At 45.9% G+C, this 24,503-nt stretch overlaps 1 protein-coding gene across 1 annotated transcript in view; it reads left to right on the forward strand.

Annotated features, from left to right (window-relative positions):
- Window positions 1-24,503, forward strand: part of LOC146805930 (retinal guanylyl cyclase 2-like) — a 468,140-nt gene that overhangs the window by 206,785 nt on the left and 236,852 nt on the right. Inside the window, exon 5 of the mRNA XM_085620568.1 lies at window positions 4,165-4,249. Within this exon, the coding sequence (XP_085476694.1) occupies window positions 4,165-4,249 (85 nt within the window). The remainder of the gene's footprint in view (window positions 1-4,164; window positions 4,250-24,503) is intronic.

Consider the following 24,503-nt stretch of genomic DNA (forward strand, 5'->3'; position numbering starts at 1 on the left):
AACAACAAGGAGACAGGACATAAATCCTGACCGCTTGAGTGGAGGAGTTTCACTGTAACTAGCCCAAGCAAACCTGGAAACTCACCCAAGAACTGAAGATGATCAAACTTTGCCACTTCAGGGAAATGCCTGAGATGCCAAACAGGACAGCAGGAAGAGGATTCAGGGTAAGGCACAAATCAAAGTGGGACTGGAGGCAAGTCCCATCAGAGTGAATGTGGAGAACTTAACAGGAGGGCCCAAGGGAACTGAGGAGTAAAATAAACAATAAAGGTGAGGAAACAAAGTTGGGTGCAAACTGCTACAAAGCAGAGAGTCATAACTTCTGCTGTTACCAGAATTCTTCTCCTTAGTCTCATGAGTCTTTATAGAGCTCTACCTATTGTGACCTGGAAGTGTCAACATAGCCGACCAGCACAATAAAGAGTGGAGCAGCATGCAGATAGCAAAGCCCTGTAAGTAACTGTCCTGCATGAGTGTAGTTTCCACTGCCTTGTATTCCATCTTCGCCTCGTATGAAGTTTTCCTGGACCTTTTCTCCTGACCCTGTGTTTAAATGTGGTCTTCTTAATGCAGACTATATGGCAAATACAGTATGAAAGGGCTTTGCATGATGTTACCCCATGGCAAATGCAGTAGGAAGGCATTCTCGATTGACAGACACCATATGTAAGGATTTTACTTTGTAAACTATTTGACATATTCAATAGGAAAGGGTTTATGTTGTAGAATCCCTACCAAACACCACAGGAAGGGCTTTGCATTTTATAATACAGATATCTGTGTCGGGGTGGTGGGGTTTTGAAGGTCTGGCTCTCATTGTGTACATTTAAAATTGTATGTTTAGTATTTAGTTCTGCAAAATAACATATTTAATTGCCTTACTACCCTCAGGGTCAAATGCTGAAATTGAAATCATGGCGGCAAAATTATGGGGATTTTGCATTATGCTCATTATGTGACATTCCTGAAATGACACTGTTTTGGGAAATCATGCGGCATCTGCTGTAAAAATTTACCGCAAAGGCGTGTAAACAACAGAGCACGAGCGACTACAAATGTATCCCTGTGCCAAGATCTGATGTGAGGACGCATTTTGTGCAAAAATATAGGGCAAAATTACAGATTTTCATTTTGCTTAGTTATGTGCAATTTCGCATAATTTACGTGAAGGCAATTTTTTGGAAATTTGGAACATGATGCTCTGTCTGTGTGCTTTGGGCCCACCCTTTTCTTTATCCTGTTTATGGTGATTAGATTCAGAGAGAGCTGACTTAGCCTATCTAAGAAGTAGTTCCACTACTCACGAGTAGGAAATGAATTTGTATGATGTATATAAATACAGTAGGATGGGTTAATACATTGTGAACTCTCTGACAAATACAATTGGAATAGTTTTTCCTTTGTGATCTTATTAACAAATGCAATAGAAAGGGGTTTTACATTGTGAACTCTGTTACATTGTTAACTCACAAATATAATTGGATGTAAATTTAAATTATGAAATCGACGCTAAATACAATAGGAACCCATTATTCATTATGAACTATTTGCCAAATATCACGCAAGGGGTTTTTACATTATTTAACAAAGAAAGGCCTTATTATAGCAGGTCCATTTTTCATTGGGTACATTTGTAATCTCATGGTTAGTGATTAGTTATGTATGAAGTAAAGTGCTTTTCTATTTTATTACTAAGAACATTGGCTAGACCTTGAATAATTAAATGTTATTTTGTGCTTTGTGGAATTCTGAGTTTCAAATCTATTCCATCGTCCTAGGTTAGTCTGGGAGTGCTCTGCTTTGCTGTCCTGAGGGTCACATATTAAAAGCATGTAGTTGATCCAATAAGAAAGTGGCTTCTCCAATTGTCACAGTTAGAGTCCAGGAGTTCCTCATTGCTCTGGGACCTCTAAATCCAGTTTCTATCTTACGGCAAGAACTGGCACTGAAGATGCAAGGTTGTTACATGCTGTCATAGAAGAATCCAATCCTGTTACTGTCCATCTCTTGCAAGTGCTCCTTAATGTAGCATCACAAGCTCCAACAACGTATGATACAACACCATTTATTGAATCACTTGGAAATTAACTGTTATCAGTGGTCTTCTTAGGAAATAAACCTGGCGGTCCAGTAGTTTCTTTTTAGGCAATTTTAGTAGGGCGAAGAAGGAACTTTGAATTAATCCGCCACATTGCTCTATTTCATCATGTTCTGTCCAGTTACTCTGAATTTGTGGTAGGGCAACAGGTGTCAATCACACCACCAGAACCATTCCAAGGCAAATGATTAATCAAATTAATATTTTAGCACTTATCGAAGACCATTTTGAGAATTCATCTTTTACCTTAGAGAAGAAAAGGGCTATTCTCCAACATGAAAAGGGGCTCAAGACTAAATGATCTACAAAGTTCAGCTCAAGTTCAGTGTTGGAGATGGAGCTAAAATGTTACATAGAATATGCGTGCTGTCTTTGGATGAGCATAAGAAATTGGGTTATTATTTCAGAGAGGGGGTAAATACCCACCTCCATTAATAATCTCATTCCTTGTTAGGATGAACTGCTGAAGTCACCAAATAAACCTGAGCTCAACCCCGTGGTAGCTATGGCACAGAGCAGAGAGGCTTCACTTAGAGGCAATGTGTAAAGTGTTTATGCAGTGCTAAAACAGTAATAATGTTGAACATGTAAAACAATACAAATCCTAAAATGAATTACTAGAGTAAAATGTAATAAACAAAATGACACTAGATTGACAAAAATGCAAAAAGGGGAACTGGAAACATGAATTTTTAAAGTTTTAAGTGAAAATAATGCCAAGCCCAAAGTGACAATGATAGTAGAGCAGGACCAAAGCGCACCTTGATGTTGATTGCCATGGAGCACAAGTCACATACATTGACCAGGTTTGTCCTGGTCAAAGATTTTACCTTCTGACTTTAGTCTTTCAAGTACCAATCCACCACAGGTGTAAATGTCTGAAGCTTACTAAGAGCTCTGGGGAGGCACTTAGAGACTCATACGGTGACACGTAGAGACCAATAAATGGGTCCAGTCGAGATCCAGTGGCTATTGGTAAGCTGTGCAGTTGCATGAAAAGGCCTCTTGTAGCTTGTGATGTGCCTCTAGCCTTAACAGAAGATCAGCCTTATGATCTTGGAGTCCACTTCTTTGCCCTGGGTACAAGAGGGAGGGCAGGTCCAATCTTCAAGGCTCTTATTAGGTCGCAGTAAGCAGGTTCAGTCCTCTACCGATCTTCCACAGGTCCAGACATGTTTTCTGAAATGGGTGCCTGGTGGTACCACATTTATGCTTGGCATGAACTAGTGGGTGGGAATGACCCCTGGAGATGCCCTTACCAATGGAGTAGAGGTTCTGGGGGCTAAACCTACTTTGGGCATTTTCAAGATGGTCGAAGTCTTTAATCACAATAAAGTCCCTAAAGAGCTAGGGATGTGTGTGGGGAGTATATTATAGTAACCCAAGTGTCCTCCCACATCTAACACTAAAATCCAGTTTCAAACAGTCCTTGTACCTCCAACAAATTATAGAGAAAAGTCCGGTAAATCAAAGCTGAGCTTTCAGCAACCAGAGAGTGGATAAACGCAAAGTGTTTTGGCATTCCATTTTCCTCCTTTGAAATGTCCCCTAAATGTTTTATGGAAAACCCTGGCAGACCTTTCAAACAGGATGAGACATTCAAGCAGGATTTGACACTCGAATGTCAAAGGGTATGATGAAAGCCCTACCCCGGTGGTCACTCTAAACATGTCTTGGCGAGATCTCCCTGCCACTGGGGTTGGTGCCTTACTTACTAGGACACTAATAGTATCTGTAATGATGTACTACTGACATTAAAGTAGAGCCAATAATGATTTTGACACTTACTAGTTTTTGACTTTGGTTAAGGTCATGATTCGTGTCACTTTAGGTACTTTTTTGTACTGGTGTACAATGCAAGGCAACAAGCGTTGGAGTAACATAGTCCTAACATAGTAAATACCTTACTCAGGTGGTAGAACTGCATGACTATATGCTTGAGTAAGAGACTGTGAGTATAAGTATATGCTCATTCTCTGAACAGCCACACTATAATATATGCCTAACAATAAATATAAATAAGTACATTTGCAATAATTTTTTTTGTTTATTTTTTTGTCTAGGTATTGAACCATCAATAGTGATCCTGGCGTTTGGTTTAATATTTGCGATGGTACTGTGTGCTTTTGCAGTTTCGCATCTTATCAGGTATTTTTAACTTTTTCAAGTGTGCAGTGTGAAAATGTACATATGTACATATATAAAATAAATATTTTGTCTCACTACTAAATATTTCAACTTCAGTGTTAAATTCAATGGCAGGGTTCATTAAATAAAAAATGGGTGTATGTTTTGTATGTGAAGTGTGGAGAATTAGCAATAGTTGTATATAGAAATTGTGGTTAATGATGTGGGAATTTTAAAGCATTGTAATACACTTAGCGTAACATCTCATTCAATTGGGGAAATAAACTATTTGAAAAAAAGGTACTTTTTAATCCCATCTTTCATCACAAAGCAAGAGATCATGCAGTGCTGCCAGTGAGGCATTTTGGCAACACTGCTCAGCACTCTTCCTTTGCAAAATAAGGCCACAAGATAAACACCTAGGGCCTGATTCACACAGGTAAACTTAGACCAAAAAGTCTAACTTAGACCAAAAGTCTAACTTTACTACTACTAAAGTTAACTTTTGGTCTAAGTTTACACACAAAGTCTAACTTTACCACTATTAAAGTTAAACTTTTGGTCTAAGTTAGACTTTTGGTCCAAACTTAGACCAAAAGACCCCTAGGGCCCAATTCACAAAGGTAAACTTAGACTTAAGTCTACGTTTACTATTTATTGCTATTTACAAAGGTACATTATTGCTAGTAACTTTACTACTTTACTTTACTTAAGTCAAAGTTTGCCTTTGTGAATTGAGCTGCTAAACTTGGGTGTCTGAGGACAAGTGAGGAGGGAGGGGATGTACAAGACAAGCCACTCACCATTATTGTATGTTATGGCCCTCATTTTGAGTGATCCAAAGTTATGGGCTGGTAAATCTGCACGCAATGTAACCGATACCAGAAACCAGTATTGCTGCGCGGTGATCCCCTATAGCCCCATATGTGGGAGTTAGTATGTCTGTGCTGAATCCCTCATGTGCATCTGAAATGCCAGTATTTTTAATGAGGTCAAAGTCCTCCAAGTTTGATCTGGGGGATTTGTCTCTAATAAAATATACAAGATTTCTGCACCCCAGCAACAACTAGTGCAGTAACACTGCACCATTTGTAAATCAGTTTTGGACTCTCATTAGAAGTAGCCCGAGTTGCTGGTTGGCAATATTGCATCCGGTGTTATCAATACCAGAGATATCAGTATCAACAGGGCTGGTATTACTGGATTGAAAGTTGATTACCTATAACCTGTATGGAATGGAGAATAACATATGTAAATTGGTGTTTCTGCACATATTCCCACATCTGAACCTGCAATTAAGGTGGAAGATTTGTTGCCACCAAAGAAAGTGAGAGTACCACACCCAGGACTACTATATGTAGTAATCCTACATCATTTGCCATTCATGATCAAGGTAGTTACTCTTGTTAATGTTGTAATCAAAATTATCACAGCCACAGAGTCAAAAAGGGCCCCTAAAGCAATGGTAAAACCTGACAAGCACCATATCTGTGAGGACCATCATTCTAGGTGGACTGGTCCCCGTGGTGTGTGTACATACTTTCAAGTAGGTGGATTAAAAAACCAAAAGTGCGGTTATATTTGCTTTGGTCTGCTGTGTAACATACACAAGTATTGGGATGGATGTGGAATTAAAATAGTAAATAAACATTCCATTATTTTTAATACACTGTCATCATGTAAATAGGCACAATGTAGGAACCATATTGGGGGGAGGGTGTTGGGCCTGTCACCTACATTGATTTATTATTTGAAAAGTAGAGGTGTTTTCTGTTTGTTTTCTGAAAAGATAAATTTTTGTTATTTTTTTAAGGTCTTTTCTGTGTAGACTTTTCTCTTATATTATTGGTGGTTGTGGAGATGGTTGGAGTTGTGGGTTTGATGAGCTTGAGTTATTTTAAAGTTAGTAGAATGTATTTGTATTTGCCTCAGCGGATGTTTTTTGACTGCACCTACCCCAAGCATCTTTACGCAGAGCAGCCCTACATTGTATTCATCTTAACGGCAGGGTTAATTAACAAGTTGGTTGAAATTAAGCTGGTCCAATTAGTTAACTAAGGGAGTTATTTCGAAGTTGGTAGTAGTGGTTCATCTGGCAAAAGTTAGCAGACACCCCTCTATCAATCTCTTGTGTGCCACAACCATGCTGTGGTTCTGATGGTGAATCTACCACAGGCTCCACCTCATAAACACTCTCAGGACAGTCTCTGATATTTGGTGGCAGAAATGGTGTCGGAAGGTCCACTATATGTATGTAAGGTATGCAGTCACCAGATTTGCTCTGCTTTTTCCTGTCTAGTACTGGTCAGGAAACAATCATGTGTCCCCCACACTCTGTATCCAATGAGCATTGATTGTTTCGCTTTCAGAAAATGTGAACTGGCCCACCATTACATTTCAGCATGACAGCCAGACAGAAATGAGTAATTTCACCAAAAGCGCTGTAATGTCGGCAGTACCACATTTAGCAAATAAGCATTACCAAAGCTAATGAGTCTTGGCTATGACACCCACTGGCTTTGCCAATGCTTCTGATGTTGTAGAAGATGGCCCCAGCTAGTGCACATAGCTGTATTGTGAGTATGCTTAAACAGGATTTTTATAAATAAATAAATTGCATTCACAGATGGCCACTGCAGATGCACCTTCAAAAGCATTTTGTAAAAAGACAAAATACAATCGAATGATGACCACCTCACATGCATACATGTGTTGCTCAAGTATGATATTACCTTGATAAAACATAGACAAGAGGCATTTGGCAAAACAGGGACACTTGGTTTATTCAAACACTACAGCCGGGAGTGCATCGTACTGAAATGGGCTTGGCGACTGACTCAAAGTGCAATCATTTTGAATGTCTTTTTATACAGTGCTTGAAGCATCATAAAACAATCATACATACTGTTTCAGGAGTAAAATGTGGGTCTTGTCGTTGAGCCATAAGTTACCCCCACCTGATGACAAATACAGTTGGGCCCCCAACTTGTGTGGACTCAATGAGGGCCAGTGGATAATGTGTCCAGATGTGGAGTGTGTAATCACTGCGTGTGTAGTGTATGCTGTGTCCTGATTGCCTGAGTGTTCCTAACTTCATGTGGCATCTAACTTTGAGATGTTTTGGGAATGCTCTCTCCTCCGGCCATGTGCGTTTTATTGTGGCCAATCTCCTAGGATCTTTGTGGTGTCGCTGCCTATCTGTGGGACTAATCTGGGTTTTTCCTGTTCGCGTGTTTGTCCTGCTTGTTACGTGCCACCTGACCTGTAATCTTTCCATCATTAGCCTCGGGCCTAGGGCACAGAGCCTACCTGGCCACATATTCCTGATTCGGGTTGATGGAGGGTTCATATCAGGGGATTTCGACAACAGTGATTCGATTTTGTTTTTGTACATCCACATCAATATTAGGTTATGGGCACATGCAAGCGGCCATCTTGGTGAAAAAAAAACATTTTAAAACTGCCATCCACCAATAGCATGAAGCAGGAAGAGAAAGCAAGAAAGAAAAATGTAGTCCTTCACTGCCATGCAAAGTCAGACATTAACAGTGTCAGGGCACATCAACCAATCAAAGTACCATGAGACTGAAATGCTCCTGGGTCGGACATACACAAGAAAAGGGAAGATAGCCATCAAATCAGGATCAGAGGAGTGACACAGACAATAAAGCCTTCCAATCATGAGCAAGGAAAGCCACTCTATGTATATGTAAGGTACTAGAAGGAATAGGTCCAGCTGTGAACAGTGTGTGATAGAGACCTAAAATCAAATGATTACATTTAATTTTAAATGATAAATATGTATATCTACACACACACATGTCATCTGAATAAATGTTCTTGTCCAAGTGTGGAAATTATAAATACATTAATGATGAAAGTACAGACACTAATAACGCATCCATCGAAAAAATACAGAAAAAAGAAAATCAAGTTTAATTCTGCAAACATGTAACTTATTGCTGGAATAGAAAAATGACTTAATTCAGTCCTGGTCATGAAGCCCCAATTGACACAATCCTTTTCCTTTTTACTTTGCATCCCCACCATTATCACTCTATTTGGCACGGTTAACTAACTAACCCCATGTTTTAAGGGTAAATGGTAGTCTGTGTCTGCTGTTGCAAGGACTTAGGGTTTCCCCAACCCCAGAGTAGAACACTCTAGGAACTGAACACTAATACTGGGGATTACCACGATAACCATATTCAGTTTCATACTGTCCCCAATGCTTCACTCAGGATCTTTTTGGCACTTACAGCTCAATCAGAAAAGTCTTCAGCTTTGGGGTCAGCAGACCACATTTCTATGATCACATTAAAATAAAGTATTTTTTAGGTCTGGCATTAGCCAAAGCCTTTTGACTTTACCAAATTATTGGCTAGATTTACGAAAGTAATGAATGGTGATTTCCAAATTGTGATTTCTTGTGAATGGCAATTAGGAAATCGCTATTTCTAATGTATGAAACTCTTTTGAGTTTCAGTAGCGATACCTAGTGGGTCGCAAATAGACCTAACTCATGAATATTAATGAGGTAGGTCGCAATTTCGAACCCATTAGGAATATCAGCCATCACAGGGATGGTGGCCTACTGGGGCCAGCAGACCACCATATCTGTGATTGGTTTTAAATAAAGCAATATTTTTTTTTAAACGCAGCCTGTTTCCCTTAAAGAAAGGCAGGGTGCATTTAAAAAGAAAAAAGGAAACTTGGAAGTTTCATTTTTTAAGAACAGGCATTGGTCTGTGAGACCACTGTATGCTCTTTAAAAATATTTTGCCAACCGTTCTCAAGGGGGAAGGGCCACTTTCTAATTTGCGAATGGGTTACCACCATTTTTCAGATGCTGGTAAATTGCAAATGCTTTGCAAACTGCATTTCAGTCGCAAAACATTTGTACATACAATTCCAATACGGTATTAGGAAGGGATGCCCTCAACACACCCTCTTCAATGTCTACATGGCCCCCCTCGCAATCATCATCAGGAACCACGGGCTCAACATCATCTCTCATGCTGAAGGCACCCAGCTGATCCTGTCTCTTACTCTATGAACCCAACATCAGCAGACACAACTTCCAAGAAGCGATGAAAGCTGTCAGCCTCTGGATGAAGTACAGCCGCCTGAAACTCAACTCAGAAAAGACAGAAGTCCTCATCGTTTGCACCACTCCCTCCGCATGGAATGACTCCTGGTGGCCCTCTGCCTTTGGAAATCCCCCAACCCCGATGGACTATGCACAAAACCATGGCATCATACTAGACTCATCCCTCACAATGAACCGCCAGATCAACGCTGTCTCCTCGACCTGCTTATCGTTCGAAAGAATTCAGATGGATCCCAACCGAAACCAGAAAAACTGTCACACACGCACTCATTAGCAGCAGACTGGTCTACAGCAATGCTCTCTACGCCAGAATCAATAAGAAACTCCTTCACAAACTCCCTATTGTCCAGAACACTGCAGCCAGACTGATCCTTGACATTCCCCGTCGCAGTCACATCACCCACACCTCCGCGATCTCCACTGGCTTCCACTCAAAATAAGAATAACCTTCAAACTCCTCACCCACACATACAAAGCCCTTCACAACATCAGACCCGCATACCTGAACAGCTTCCTCTCCATCCACACACCCAAAAGACACCTCATCAGCCCAAAGCTCTCTGGCCAATGTCCCTCGTATCAGCAAGACTAGAACGGGAGGAAAGTCCTTCTCCTGCTTCGCAGCCAAAGCCTGGAAGATCCCCCCTCCACATTTGGCAATCTCCCACTCTGCCTCAGTTCAGGAATGACCATTTCAGCGGTCCTTCGCCAAAGGGGCATCCAAACTTGTAGAACTGTCTTTGGCTACAGCATTCTGTTTCATCCTGCTGTAGGTTTCAACTTCCATTTTGGCGACAGACTTTGAACGTAGAAATGTGGAAATCTTCAGTGCGGCTTTGACCAAAGGTCATCCAAAGACAACGCTTGCTCCTCAGACACCTCTTGCAGCCTTACCCCACCTGAACTTTGCCTTCTCAGTCATTTTTTCTCAAGAACGTTTCTAAGTCTGAATTTCAGCATTGGCCAGGTCCAATCCACTTCTTGTATCCGTACTGTACTCCACCATGTTCAGCCGTACCTTTTGACTTTGACCCAGTCTCACGCAAATAGATATTTGAGGTTGGAGCTTTGATGGTTTAGGCACTAGTTTTTACTAAATACTTTAAACATTCATAACTCTGGTTCTACTGATTAGATTTTTGTTGTTTTGGTGTCAAATAATGTATTAAAATGTATTCTAAGTTTCCAAATTGGTTTGGTATTTTTCTTGCTTTGTGTTTTCACTTTCTTACTGTTTGTGTGCTGCATTGCCTCTAAGTTAAGCCTGGCTGCTTCTTGTGCCTAGCATTCCAGGATTAAACACATGCTAATTTAGTGACTTTTTGTGGTTCACCCTGAATGAGATTATGGCTGTTGTTTGACCAGGACTCACACCCAGTCAACTAACAACCACATTTCTCATACTTCTCTGTTTAGCGATATTTGCAACCATCTCTATGCAACTGTCTATTTGTCTCTCTGTCTGCCGATCTATCTGGCTAGTTATTCAACACTTTTTATCTGTACAACTCTTCCTATCTATAATTGCAAGCCTATCTATTTTTCTTTTCAACTTTCTCTATTTGTAATAAACATTTTCAAAAACAAAACAAAAAGCATTAGAAATATCAAAAAGGATGGCAACCAAGGACAGATCAGTTGGCTTTTTTAGGTCTGGTGTTAGCCAAGACCTTTTGGATTTACTAAAATTATATTTATAACATAGTTAGTTATAGGAGTGATCAGCCAGAATTCACCCACTAGACTGTTGTTGTATCGTTCACATTTTTCTTTCACTCACTCCAGCATGCATCATGGGGCAGTAGGTCAGTCCGCTTCAGCCATTGATTGACTTCTACTCTGGTACCGGCTAAAGCTGTACGTAATTTGGGAGTCATGCTCGCCGCCACTCTAACTTTGGAGATGCACGTCAATAAGGTGGTAGGGACCTGTTTTTCTTTGATTAAAGCTTTGAAGAAAATTTTTCCATTACTACCAGAGGCGGCCAGAGCGATGGTCACTGGTGGCATTATCATCAGTAGATTAGACTACTGCAATGCTCTACTGCCGGATGCCCCCAAATTTTTGATTGAACGCCTTCAGAGAGTACAAACTATGGCAGCTAAACTGGCGCTGATGAAACCGGGGCGTTCATCAGGTTCGTTGACCTTTGCAGAGCTTCACTGGTTACCGTTAACGCAAAGGATCCAATTTAAGTCCTTATGCCTGGTCTTTAAGGCCTTTCATGGATTAGGACCCATACCCCTTCAAGAGACCTTTACGTGGTATACACCTACAAGGTGTCTTCGTTCTGCCACTGCTTACTTGGTGAAAGTTCCAAAGATTCGAAAAGCCAAGTCAGGGGGTAGGGTCTTTAGCTTTGCTGCAGCTAAGCTCTGGAACGGCCTTCCCTTGGAACTCAGACAATCTCATGACCTTCTGCAGTTCAGGAGAAAACTCAAGACTTGGTTGTTTCCTAGAGCTTATTAGCTCTCTTTATTGTTCCATCTACCCAATTTCCGTTCCTTCCAAGCCACCCATCAATGTATCATGTACTGTAGCGCCGAGATACCCGTTGGGTGACTGTTGCGCTTTACAAATACCGCATACAATACAATACAGTTGCAGCACTCTGTCCTCTCACAAGCAGCACATCCACAGACAAAGTAGTTCCCTTGAATGCCGGGATCTACTATAGTAATGTATATTTTTGCCTTTAGCCAATTATTTTTTTCAGATCGATGACAGTCCGGCAGCTACCCCTACAGTAAATATTCGCAAAAACCATAACAGAACAAAACAAAAGTTGCCAAAAGGCTTGTGGCCGGCACCAGACGCATTGGCTTTACCAATGCTTTGTTTTTAAACACAGCCTGTTTTCCTTCTAGGAAGTGGGCCTGCATTCAAGAAAACCATGTAATTAAAAAAAAGCTTGTTTAACAGTTGGCAGTGGGCCACAGCCTAATCCCAAACAAACTTTTTTTGTTTATTCACAAAGAGGAAGGGGTCCCACCGGGAGCCCGTTCTTTTTGTGAATCGGTACTAGCTCCTTTTATGAAATGGTAACCTATCAATGGTTTGGGGCTGACACAGCGGTCACAAACCATTTATACTTAGCAATTTGAACAGAATTTCATAGGGAAGTGTAAACACGGTCCTTCCAAATTGCAATTCACCATGCATTTCTATCCTTTTTTGAGGATCAGTAACAAGTTACCGAATTGCAAAATGAGTTTAGAACATGTGTAGAAGTCATTTAGCAGTTGCATGATTTAGCAAATCACAGGCTTTGTGACCACTAAATGGCTAACTACCTCCAGCTCTTAGGTTTCTTTCAAGACATAGGGCTTATACTCTCTCCACATCTGTTTGGACTTTAACTCAGTTATTTACTGGTGCATCCACAGAGATGTATATTTATTGTATGTCTCACAGTGGTCTTTGGAATTAGGCCTCTCTGTAGAGAACAAATAAAATGGAAATATATGACAAATAAGATTAAAATTGAAGGAACCACTCCACTAAAGCTGTACATTAGAAAACTAGGGGCATATTTATGAAATTAGTGGTGCAGGGCAGCATAGCAAGTCACCTTGCTGAGCTACCCTACGTCACTAGGAAAGGGCAGGAATGCGCCGTATTTCTACAATATGATGCATTCCTGCCCTTTCCCCTTGCGCTGGTGCCGTTTTGGCAGCCTAGCACCAACCCAGGCCCCCTTGCACCACAGTGCAAGGGTTTCTCCATTACATGCAGGATTGTTTTTATGCAGAAAGGGGTACCTTCCTGCACAAAAACAATCATGAGAGGCTTTTCCCTCTCTCTATGTGCACTGCATAATGCAGCATAAATAGAAAGAGGAAAAACAAGGAGAAATAAAGATATTTCTCCTCATTACGCCTCACCTGGGGGGAGGGGGGGGGGGTATCTTTTGTGCGCATTCCCAGGTTTACCAGGTCTGATAAATCTGGGAATGCATCAAAAACCATGGGATTTGTGTGAGAACACCCACTGAAACGCCCATGGAACAAATCCCTTGCACAGAGCAATGCAACGCAGTGATTTGTGCTGCGTTGCATTTCTCCATATTTTAAGCCATTCAAAGCCATGCAGAGTGGCTTTGCGTGGCTTCATAAATATGCGTTGTGCATGTACCACGTTGCTCGGTGCAAGCTTGACGCAAAGCTCTCATATATATGCCCTCTAGTCACTAGCGCCGCTAGAATGGAGCGTTGGATCAGATCCTCTTGTATCCTCTACATTCTTTGTTAGGATATACTCTGTGTCTGTGTGTGTCTGTGTGTGTATGTGCTTGTGTTTCTGTGTGTTTGTTTTTGCGCGTGTGTGTTGTGTGTTTGTCTGCATGTTTTCTACTTGATGCATGGCGGAATGGCTAGTGGCTTTCAGTGCAGAGCACACTGCTTCCCTAAAGGTGAGGGACTGCTAGGGATGCTTAATTTTTGTAACGCCCCTCTAATTTATATCATGAGAATGATCCTGCGGCATCCCTACAAACCACATCAATAGCACGCATACGGCAGCAGCCTGAATGGCATGCCCATGTTCAAAGACATTCAAGAGATGCTCAGCTTTCACGCTATGATGCTGCTGCTGCTCTGTCTGTGTTGTCGTTGTTCCACCCTGGTGTGAGTGCCAGTGAGAGGGCTGAGGGCTAACATTGAATTATACCCATGAGGTATTAGTTCTTTTTTAGGTCTCACCTGAGCCAGCGCATGCACTGCTCTGCGAGACACTTAGTAAGTGGGTTTTCAAAGTGCTACCCACCGGCTTTTGCTGGCCTCAAGCGTGCGTGTCCGCGTTCGTGAACGTGCACATGCCATCTGGCTTTCTGTAATGGCTCATTAAGCCTTACAGCCTTACAGCGCGGGAATCCCCTCCCCTCCCCTATCCCCTCCCTTCTCCCACTCCCTCCTCGTCAGCTTCATTTTCGTGTTCCCCTTCTTCCCGCCCCCTTTGTTGATGTTCACTTGATTGCGATCGCGATCAGTTTCACTTTCACGGGCGGCCGCGTCACTAATGCTTGTTTACATATTGTAAACAAAACCGTGTACATGCTTAAATGGAGCTTTTTTTCCTTCGACACGTGGATTACAGGCCGGGAACCATGATTGATGTGGGCTCCACATGTGCCCTGATGCTCGGATAATTCTTAGTAAAGCGTATAAATTACTCCAGGACTGTCACATGCGCACAGCATCTGACAGCGTTCTGCAAGTAACTCCTGCCTGGACGATTTTTATGAACGGAGAAAGAACGCTTCTAAAGATAACTTGCAAGCAGAGAGGGAATGCCATAAAGAAACCTTTCTAAAATCTCTGCTGCTAGGGAAGTGCCTAGTACACCCCTGCTCTCATGCCCAGACAGCGCTCCCAGCTGAGGTGTGACCAACAACACAGTCAATTTGAAAAACAGACATTTTAAAATATATGCAAACCCCAGAACAATCTGACAGTCTGCGAATACTGGCGGCTACTAACTTATTAAAGTGTCACTGAAATTCGGAAAACATGTTTGCTCGGGGCACCCCAGTTCTAAATGGCTGTGACTTCAGTTGACTACGTGTAAATTAATGACGCCACCAGATGCAAGGCACCTGCACCAGGTGCTACATGCGCTTCTTTCAAAGTTAAGCTTTTTATTGCTAGAGTTGTAATCTAAAAGCACCATGCGCCAACAGGGAATCCCTTTTAATAAGCACGTCCATGTGGGGGCAACACTTCAACCCTCCTTCTGTCCCTGAGCGTGTGGACCCTGAATACACACGTTTTTCATAAACATCTTTCCTCAACTTTTTCCAAACTCATTCCCACCTTATACCTTCCTGTGAGCATCATTTCATTTGCCCACTCTGCATGCCCCACAGATGTAGCCCCACCGTAACTTCTAGGATTCCCGCCGTTTCCCTCCGCTTACCATCCTCTGCAGCGTCCAGCGCCAAGAAGCCTCCTGGGGCTGAGGAAGCACTGCCACAGCCTCCGCAGCACCTTGAAGTGCGGGGATCTACTGCAGGTCGCACTCCGAGGCATGGCCGAGCTTAGAATCCATTTTCAAATCTGGTAACCGCTCGCGAGCAGCGAGCTCGGGTGGAGCCAGCGCCTCTGAGTCACCGCCGACCCCCCCCCCACCACCCCCCCCCCCCCCGGCGGAGGCTCGCCCTGGTCCTTGGCACAGGGAGCCGCTTTCCAGACATGGTCTGTGCCGCTCTTTTATCACCCACCTGCACATAAACCACTTTCTACCGCCCACTGTTTACCCGCCTCTTTAGAAGGCTTAAAGAACCTTCACAGACACAGGACATGCACTTTTCGTGTTTGTGTTAATCTACGTTTTTTGGTTTCAGCATCAAGGGCACGCGCCAGTCACCTGCACTTTGCATGCGTGAGAAATATTAAAGCGCACTGTGTTCACAGCCGAGATGGCCCAGCAGGAATGAAAAGCATCATAGGATGTGGCATTTCCACAGGGTTTTACAAGGTCACCTTCACACAGCTTGACTCACAATGGCTGATCTTAATCATATATGAACAGGCAGCTGTCGTAACTTTACTTGAATGAATATCCCAGTGTCTACTTTACAGCAGCAACCTAAATGTGGAAGGTGTTTTTCCAACACTGTCCAGGCAAGTGACCTTTACACATTTACCTCATGCATTGTCCAAAGCCACTTTCGGAGTCCAACACAATATGTAGCACAGAGTAAACCAATGATGCAGCCTTCATGTTCAGGTTCACAATTAAAGCATAGAAAAATACGGGGCGTGGCCAAGCCGGCGGTGAAGATGGCTGCCTGCTAGAGAGGCTCTCTACATTAGACCGGCCCAGTGACGATTTCCCCCGAAATTGGCGGGGCAAACCGCCCCACTCCAGGCGGTATCAATGGCAGAGACAGCGCTGCATCTCCAGTGCTAAACTCAGCGCGCCAGCCCCAGCCGGACCTGACGAGCGTCCGACTGCTGCGAAGATCGGGGCTGCCGGCACGGTGTCATCGAGCACCTGGGCGGGCCCACACTGCGAGGCTCTCCACGGACGGCTGCCGAGGTCGTGTCCTGCATCAACGAGGCACCAGATGAGGTAGGCGGCGCACATCGGATCCCCCCTACCGGCCGGCAGCCGGTTCCTGCGATCTGCGCCCGACCCGGTCACCCTGCCCCCCCTAGATACAGAGGGTGAAATTCAGGCGTGGTGGGGACAGGGCCCACGCACTGAAACCATTGGGGTTTGGGGGTCCGGTCTGAGGCGGCGGGCGGGCCGGTGGGGTGAGGTGGAGTGGTGCGACCGCTCGATGCCCCTCGCTGCACCATTGATGAATGTCCACTGGGGCCCTCACGATCTGTGCCTCCACTGCAGCATGTAACGCGCCAGTCCAGAGGCGCACCGCATAGGATATCAGACCCTCCCGTTGTCAGCGCTACGCCTACACAGCTTTCAGCACAACATTGCCTTCAGTCCACAGTGGAGTTTCGAACGCAAATTGCTTGCCCTTTAATTGAGGGAAGCGGTACAAAAGGGGGTGGTGATGGACGGAGCATCAGAACCAATCAAACACTCACACCCAGTCAACAGATCTGGGTTTGATCCATCATCGTTCTTTAGCCCACTCTGCCACCCCAGTTCAGACATGGCCATATGCAAATCAGTTTGACCCTGTGCCTCATGGGAACAGTCCAGCCCGAACTGCCAAGCCATGCCTTCCCTGGACCGGAAACAAGCTTCCTAGGACCGGTTTCTGGCATTTCAGCCGTCTTCAGCCAGGCTTGCTTGAATCCAGTGGCAAAGTGAGCAAGGGACTCACGTCTGAGCATACCCTGCCAACTTATGGCGAACAAAGCGGTACAAAAGGGGGTGGTGATGGATGGAGCATCAGAACCAATCAAACACTCACACCCAGTCAACAGATCTGGGTTTGATCCATCATCGTTCTTTAGCCCACTCTGCCACCCCAGTTCAGACATGGCCATATGCAAATCAGTCTGACCCTGTGCCTCATGGGAACAGTCCAGCCCGAACTGCCAAGCCATGCCTTCCCTGGACCGGAAACAAGCTTCCTAGGACCGGTTTCTGGCATTTCAGCCGTCTTCAGCCAGGCTTGCTTGAATCCAGTGGCAAAGTGAGCAAGGAACTCACGTCTGAGCATACCCTGCCAACTTATGGCGAACAAAGCGGTACAAAAGGGGGTGGTGATGGACGGAGCATCAGAACCAATCAAACACTCAGACCCAGTCAACAGATCTGGGTTTGATCCATCATCGTTCTTTATCCCACTCTGCCACCCCAGTTCAGACATGGCCATATGCAAATCAGTCTGACCCTGTGCCTCATGGGAACAGTCCAGCGCGAACTGCCAAGCCATGCCTTCCCTGGAACGGAAACAAGCTTCCTAGGACCGGTTTCTGGCATTTCAGCCGTCTTCAGCCAGGCTTGCTTGAATCCAGTTGCAAAGTGAGCAAGGGACTCACGTTTGAGCATACCCTGCCAACTTATGGCGAACAAAGCGGTACAAAAGGGGGTGGTGATGGACGGAGCATCAGAACCAATCAAATACTCACACCCAGTCAACAGATCTGGGTTTGATCCATCATCGTTCTTTAGCCCACTCTGCCACCCCAGTTCAGACATGGCCATATGCAAATCAGTCTGACCCTGTGCCTCATGGGAACAGTACAGCCGAACTGCCAAGCCATGCCTTCCCTGGACCGGAAACAAGCTTCCTAGGACCGGTTTCTGGCATTTCAGCCGTCTTCAGCCAGGCTTGCTTGAATCCAGTGGCAAAGTGAGCAAGGGACTCACGTCTGAGCATACCCTGCCAACTTATGGCGAACAAAGCGGTACAAAAGGGGGTGGTGATGGATGGAGCATCAGAACCAATCAAACACTCACACCCAGTCAACAGATCTGGGTTTGATCCATCATCGTTCTTTAGCCCACTCTGCCACCCCAGTTCAGACATGGCCATATGCAAATCAGTCTGACCCTGTGCCTCATGGGAACAGTCCAGCCCGAACTGCCAAGCCATGCCTTCCCTGGACCGGAAACAAGCTTCCTAGGACCGGTTTCTGGCATTTCAGCCGTCTTCAGCCAGGCTTGCTTGAATCCAGTGGCAAAGTGAGCAAGGGACTCACGTCTGAGCATATCCTGCCAACTTACGGCGAACAAAGCGGTACAAAAGGGGGTGGTGATGGACGGAGCATCAGAACCAATCAAACACTCACACCCAGTCAACAGATCTGGGTTTGATCCATCATCGTTCTTTAGCCCACTCTGCCACCCCAGTTCAGACATGGCCATATGCAAATCAGTCTGACCCTGTGCCTCATGGGAACAGTCCAGCCCGAACTGCCAAGCCATGCCTTCCCTGGACAGGAAACAAGCTTCCTAGGACCGGTTTCTGGCATTTCAGCCGTCTTCAGCCAGGCTTGCTTGAATCCAGTGGCAAAGTGAGCAAGGGACTCACGTCTGAGCATACCCTGCCAACCTCCGGCGAACAAAGCAGTACAAAAGGGGGTGGTGATGGACGGAGCATCAGAACCAATCAAACACTCACACCCAGTCAACAGATCTGGGTTTGATCCATCATCGTTCTTTAGCCCACTCTGCCACCCCAATTCAGACATGGCCATATGCAAATCAGTCTGACCCTGTGCCTCATGGGAACAGTCCAGCCCGAACTGCCAAGCCATGCCTTCCCTGGACCGGAAACAAGCTTCCTAGGACCAGTTTCTGGCATTTCAGCTGTCTTCAGCGAGGCTTGCTTGAATCCAGTGGCAAAGTGAGCAAGGGACTCACGTCTGAGCATACCCTGCCAACTTATGGCGAACAAAGCGGTACAAAAGGGGGTGGTGATGGACGGAGCATCAGAACCAATCAAACACTCACACCCAGTCAACAGATCTGGGTTTGATCCATCATCGTTCTTTAGCCCACTCTGCCACCCCAGTTCGGACATGGCCATATGCAAATCAGTCTGACCCTGTGCCTCATGGGAACAGTCCAGCCCGAACTGCCAAGCCATGCCTTCCCTGGACCGGAAACAAGCTTCCTAGGACCGGTTTCTGGCATTTCCGCCGTCTTCAGCCAGGTTTGCTTGAATCCAGTGGCAAAGTGAGCAAGGGACTCACGTCTGAGCATACCCTGCCAACTTATGGTGAACAAAGCGGTACAAAAGGGGTTGGTGATGGACGGAGCATCAGAACCAATCAAACACTCACACCCAGTCAACAGATCTGGGTTTGATCCATCATCGTTCTTTAGCCCACTCTGCCACCCCAGTTCAGAGGTCCCGTGCTCTCCATGCCACTGGAATCAAGCTATCCTGGCTGAAGAGGGGTGAAACCCCGAAACCGGTCCTAGGATGCTTGTTGCCAGTCCAGGGAGAACCTGGCTTGGCAGTTCGGGCTGGACTGTACCCATGAGGCACAGGGTCAAGACTGATTTGCATATGGCTGGGTTCAAACTGGAACGGCATGGTGAGCAAAAAAATGATGGATTTAGGCCCAGATCTCTGTACTGGGGTGAATGTATGACATTGTTCTGCATTCTGTCCATCAATTGTTGTTTTTGCATTTGTCACCCCGAGTGGGAAGGGTATGCCCAGACGTGGGTCCCGTACTCTCCATGCCACTGGAATCAAGCTATCCTGGCTGAAGAGGGGTGAAACCCCGAAACCGGTCCTAGGATGCTTGTTTCCAGTCCAGGGAGAACCTGGCTTGGCAGTTCGGGCTGGACTGTACCCATGAGGCACAGGGTCAAGACTGATTTGCATATGGCTGGGTTCAAACTGGAACGGCATGGTGAGCAAAAAAACGATGGATTTAGGCCCAGATCTCTGTACGGGGGTGAATGTATGACATTGTTCTGCATTCTGTCCATCAATTGTTGTTTTTGCATTTGTCACCCCGAGTGGGAAGGGTATGCCCAGACGTGGGTCCCGTGCTCTCCGTGCCACTGGAATCAAGCTATCCTGGCTGAAGAGGGGTGAAACCCCGAAACCGGTCCTAGGATGCTTGTTTCCAGTCCAGGGAGAACCTGGCTTGGCAGTTCGGGCTGGACTGTACCCATGAGGCACAGGGTCAGGAATGATTTGCATATGGCTGGGTTCAAACTGGAACGGCATGGTGAGCAAAAAAACGATGGATTTAGGCCCAGATCTCTGTACTGGGGTGAATGTATGACATTGTTCTGCATTCTGTCCATCAATTGTTGTTTTTGCATTTGTCACCCTGAGTGGGAAGGGTATGCCCAGACGTGGGTCCCGTGCTCTCCATGCCACTGGAATCAAGCTATCCTGGCTGAAGAGGGGTGAAACCCCGAAATCGGTCCTAGGATACTTGTTTCCAGTCCAGGGAGAACCTGGCTTGGCAGTTCGGGCTGCACTGTACCCATGAGGCACAGGGTCAAGACTGATTTGCATATGGCTGGGTTCAAACTGGAACGGCATGGTGAGCAAAAAAACAATGGATTTAGGCCCAGATCTCTGTACTGGGGTGAATGTATGACATTGTTCTGCATTCTGTCCATAAATTGTTGTTTTTGCATTTGTCACCCCGAGTGGGAAGGGTATGCCCAGACGTGGGTCCCGTGCTCTCCATGCCACTGGAATCAAGCTATCCTGGCTGAAGAGGGGTGAAACCCCGAAACCGGTCCTAGGATGCTTGTTTCCAGTCCAGGGAGAACCTGGCTTGGCAGTTCGGGCTGGACTGTACCCATGAGGCACAGGGTCAAGACTGATTTGCATATGGTTGGGTTCAAACTGGAACGGCATGGTGAGAAAAAAAACGATGGATTTAGGCCCAGATCTCTGTACTGGGGTGAATGTATGACATTGTTCTGCATTCTGTCCATCAATTGTTGTTTTTGCTTTTGTCACCCCGAGTGGGAAGGGTATGCCCAGACGTGGGTCCCGTGCTCTCCATGCCACTGGAATCAAGCTATCCTGGCTGAAGAGGGGTGAAACCCCGAAATCGGTCCTAGGATGCTTGTTTCCAGTCCAGGGAGAACCTGGCTTGGCAGTTCGGGCTGGACTGTACCCATGAGGCACAGGGTCAAGACTGATTTGCATATGGCTGGGTTCAAACTGGAACGGCATGGTGAGCAAAAAAACAATGGATTTAGGCCCAGATCTCTGTACTGGGGTGAATGTATGACATTGTTCTGCATTCTGTCCATCAATTGTTGTTTTTGTATTTGTCACCCCGGGTGGGAAGGGTATGCCCAGACGTGGGTCCCGTGCTCTCCATGCCACTGGAATCAAGCTATCCTGGCTGAAGAGGGGTGAAACCCCGAAACCGGTCCTAGGATGCTTGTTTCCAGTCCAGGGAGAACCTGGCTTGGCAGTTCGGGCTGGACTGTACCCATGAGGCACAGGGTCAAGACTGATTTGCATATGGCTGGGTTCAGACTGGAACGGCATGGTGAGCGAAACAACGATGGATTTAGACCCAGATCTCTGTACTGGGGTGAATGTATGACATTGTTCTGCATTCTGTCCATCAATTGTTGTTTTTGCATTTGTCACCCCGAGTGGGAAGGGTATGCCCAGACGTGAGTCCCGTGCTCTCCATGCCACTGGAATCAAGCTATCCTAGCTGAAGAGGGGTGAAACCCCGAAACCGGTCCTAGGATGCTTGTTTCCAGTCCAGGGAGAACCTGGCTTGGCAGTGCGGGCTGGACTGTACCCATGAGGCACAGGGTCAAGACTGATTTGCATATGGCTGGATTCAAACTGGAACGGCATGGTGGGCAAAAAAACTATGGATTTAGGCCCAGATCTCTGTACTGGGGTGAATGTATGACATTGTTCTGCATTCTAACCATCAATTGTTGTTTTTGCTTTAATCGAGGGGGCCACTCCTGCAGGCCTCCCGCGCTCTTCCACGGTTGGGAACTGTCGACCTTAATGGACTGTGCACAACAGCTACTTTACAGCCCAGAGTCCCCCCATTGCCTGTGGCGTGCGTGACCATCTCTATTTGCTCACGCCACATTCACAACTCATTGGATTGTCAGGAACCATTCCAAGTACGGCGCCACCCTGAAGAAATGGGTCGTAAAGATCCTAGGCAGAGCACCCTGCCTTTCGGGAAGACGACTGAGGGAACCACATCACTTCCCCCCGCGATGGCGGACAAAGCACACACCGCGGAAGCACCAAAACCTCCTGAGGCCTCCGTTGCATAGCTGCTGCTTGAGATGCGGGCAGGTTTTAGGTCACTGGACTCCCGCTTTGACTCGCTGGAACGCATCTTGTCACTGAGCGCCAAGGTCTAGGTCCACAACCGGCGGTTGGATGTGGTGGAGGCTCGGAAATTGTACTTGGAAGACGGAACCACCCAATCGTTGTAGCGCCTAGAAAGGACGGAACGCCTGCTAAAGGAGGTCGCCATCGAGAACGAGGATTTGGAAGCACGTGGGTGACGCAACAACATTCGCATAATGGGAGTCCCTGAGACAACATCCATGGGCCGGATGGACCATTTTGTCGAGAAGCTCCTTACAGACCTGTTTGCCAGCGATGCGTTCAATCCCGGCTTTGTCATTGAAAGAGCGCACCGATCATTCGGCCTTAGACCAAATCCTGGCCACCCCCCGTGGCTCATCATTGTGAGACTCCTGAACTTCCGAGACCGTGACACAGCGTTGAGAATGGCGAGGGAACACGGAGTAATTGAATGGCAGGAATCGAAGCTGTCCTTCTATCCAGACTTTACCCCAATGGTTCAGGAGGCGAGACGGAAATTCCAGAGAGTGAAGGCCACGCTTCGCAACCTTGGGCTGAAATATGGAATGCTATATCCAGCAAGGCTGAAGGTGGACTTTGAGGGCAGGTCCAAAATATTTGACACTCCCACAGAAGTCCAGGAATTTTGTCGCACATACAGGGCGCGGAGCACACACAATTCGACGGAAGGCGTGCAGGTCTCACCGCCACACAGTGGATCGGATGCTAGCGCTGAACTTTTTTCAAACTCTGGAACTGGATGATGGTTTGATTGTATTTACTTGCATTATTACTTTGCTATGGGGATTTCGCACTGTTTAACGTTATTATCAGACACTTCACTTGGTTGGTCTAATTGCGGGCTGCGACCCTCCCCCGGGTGTATCCTTTGTGTTTGACTCAGTGCATTCATGGGGTACACTTTTTGGTCCTCGGTTGTTAGCCTTACGGCGCCATGACCAACGGGCAGGTGAATTTTGAAAGGGATGGCCACCTTCGGGATGGAGGGCGGCTGGGTGGGGGGATGGAGGGGTCATACGCACACATTGTTGTGGTTATGTTGCACACTTTATTGTAACATTGCCGCTGATTACACGTCCTGACAGACAAGAGTTCATACACTGGCCAAATGCCACAGTTAGGTAACATTCAGGGGCCTCGGCCGTCACCTTTATGTCCTGGAATGTCAGGGGGCTCAATAATACCCGTAAAAGGCGGCAGGTGATCCACTATCTCATGCGACACAAGGTTGACATAGCATACTTACAGGAGACACATCTCCCCGTTACCGATTCAGAACATTTTTGCACCAGCTGGGGCCCGCATAGGTTTTTTGCCAATTACAGCAACTACGCTAGGGGCAAGGCCATATTGATCCACCGGAGGGTACCTTTTACACTTACAGATGCGACCCGAGACCCTGAGGGCAGATACGTGTTGGTCACGGGTACCCTGTACGGCCACACAGTCACCTTGGTCAATGTTTATGCACCCAATGTAGATGCCCCTGATTTTTTCCATGACCTGAACGCACGGGTCACAAGGCTGGGTACACATTGCCAAAAAGGATATTCCTGCTGTTCCTCAATATATGAGAGAGAAGGAAGAAGAGTCAAGGGAGAGGCTGGATCCAACTATATCCAATGTGTGTTTAGAGTTGGTAATCTATTTGTTGGATAATAAAGCCCTCACACACCCTTTCAGGTGTCATGCTTCATCATATGTGCTGCTCCTCGTCGGGCCGGCGGTGCAATGCCTAACGGGCTCCCTTAATAAGGGGCACTTTATCGAAGATCTTCAATCCAACTGCCGTATGATGAAGTGCGGGTGTGGGGGCCTGGGTGATGTAGATGTGACTGAGTGATATAAAACAGGGTTGAGAGTGCCAGCTGGGAATTAATTTTATTCTGGGGGCCTCCTTCCCTGATTAAAAACGTGAAGGTGTAGCACTC

Source organism: Triturus cristatus, chromosome 8, assembly GCF_964204655.1.
Source record: "Triturus cristatus chromosome 8, aTriCri1.1, whole genome shotgun sequence".
NCBI classification, from domain to species: Eukaryota; Metazoa; Chordata; class Amphibia; order Caudata; family Salamandridae; genus Triturus; species Triturus cristatus.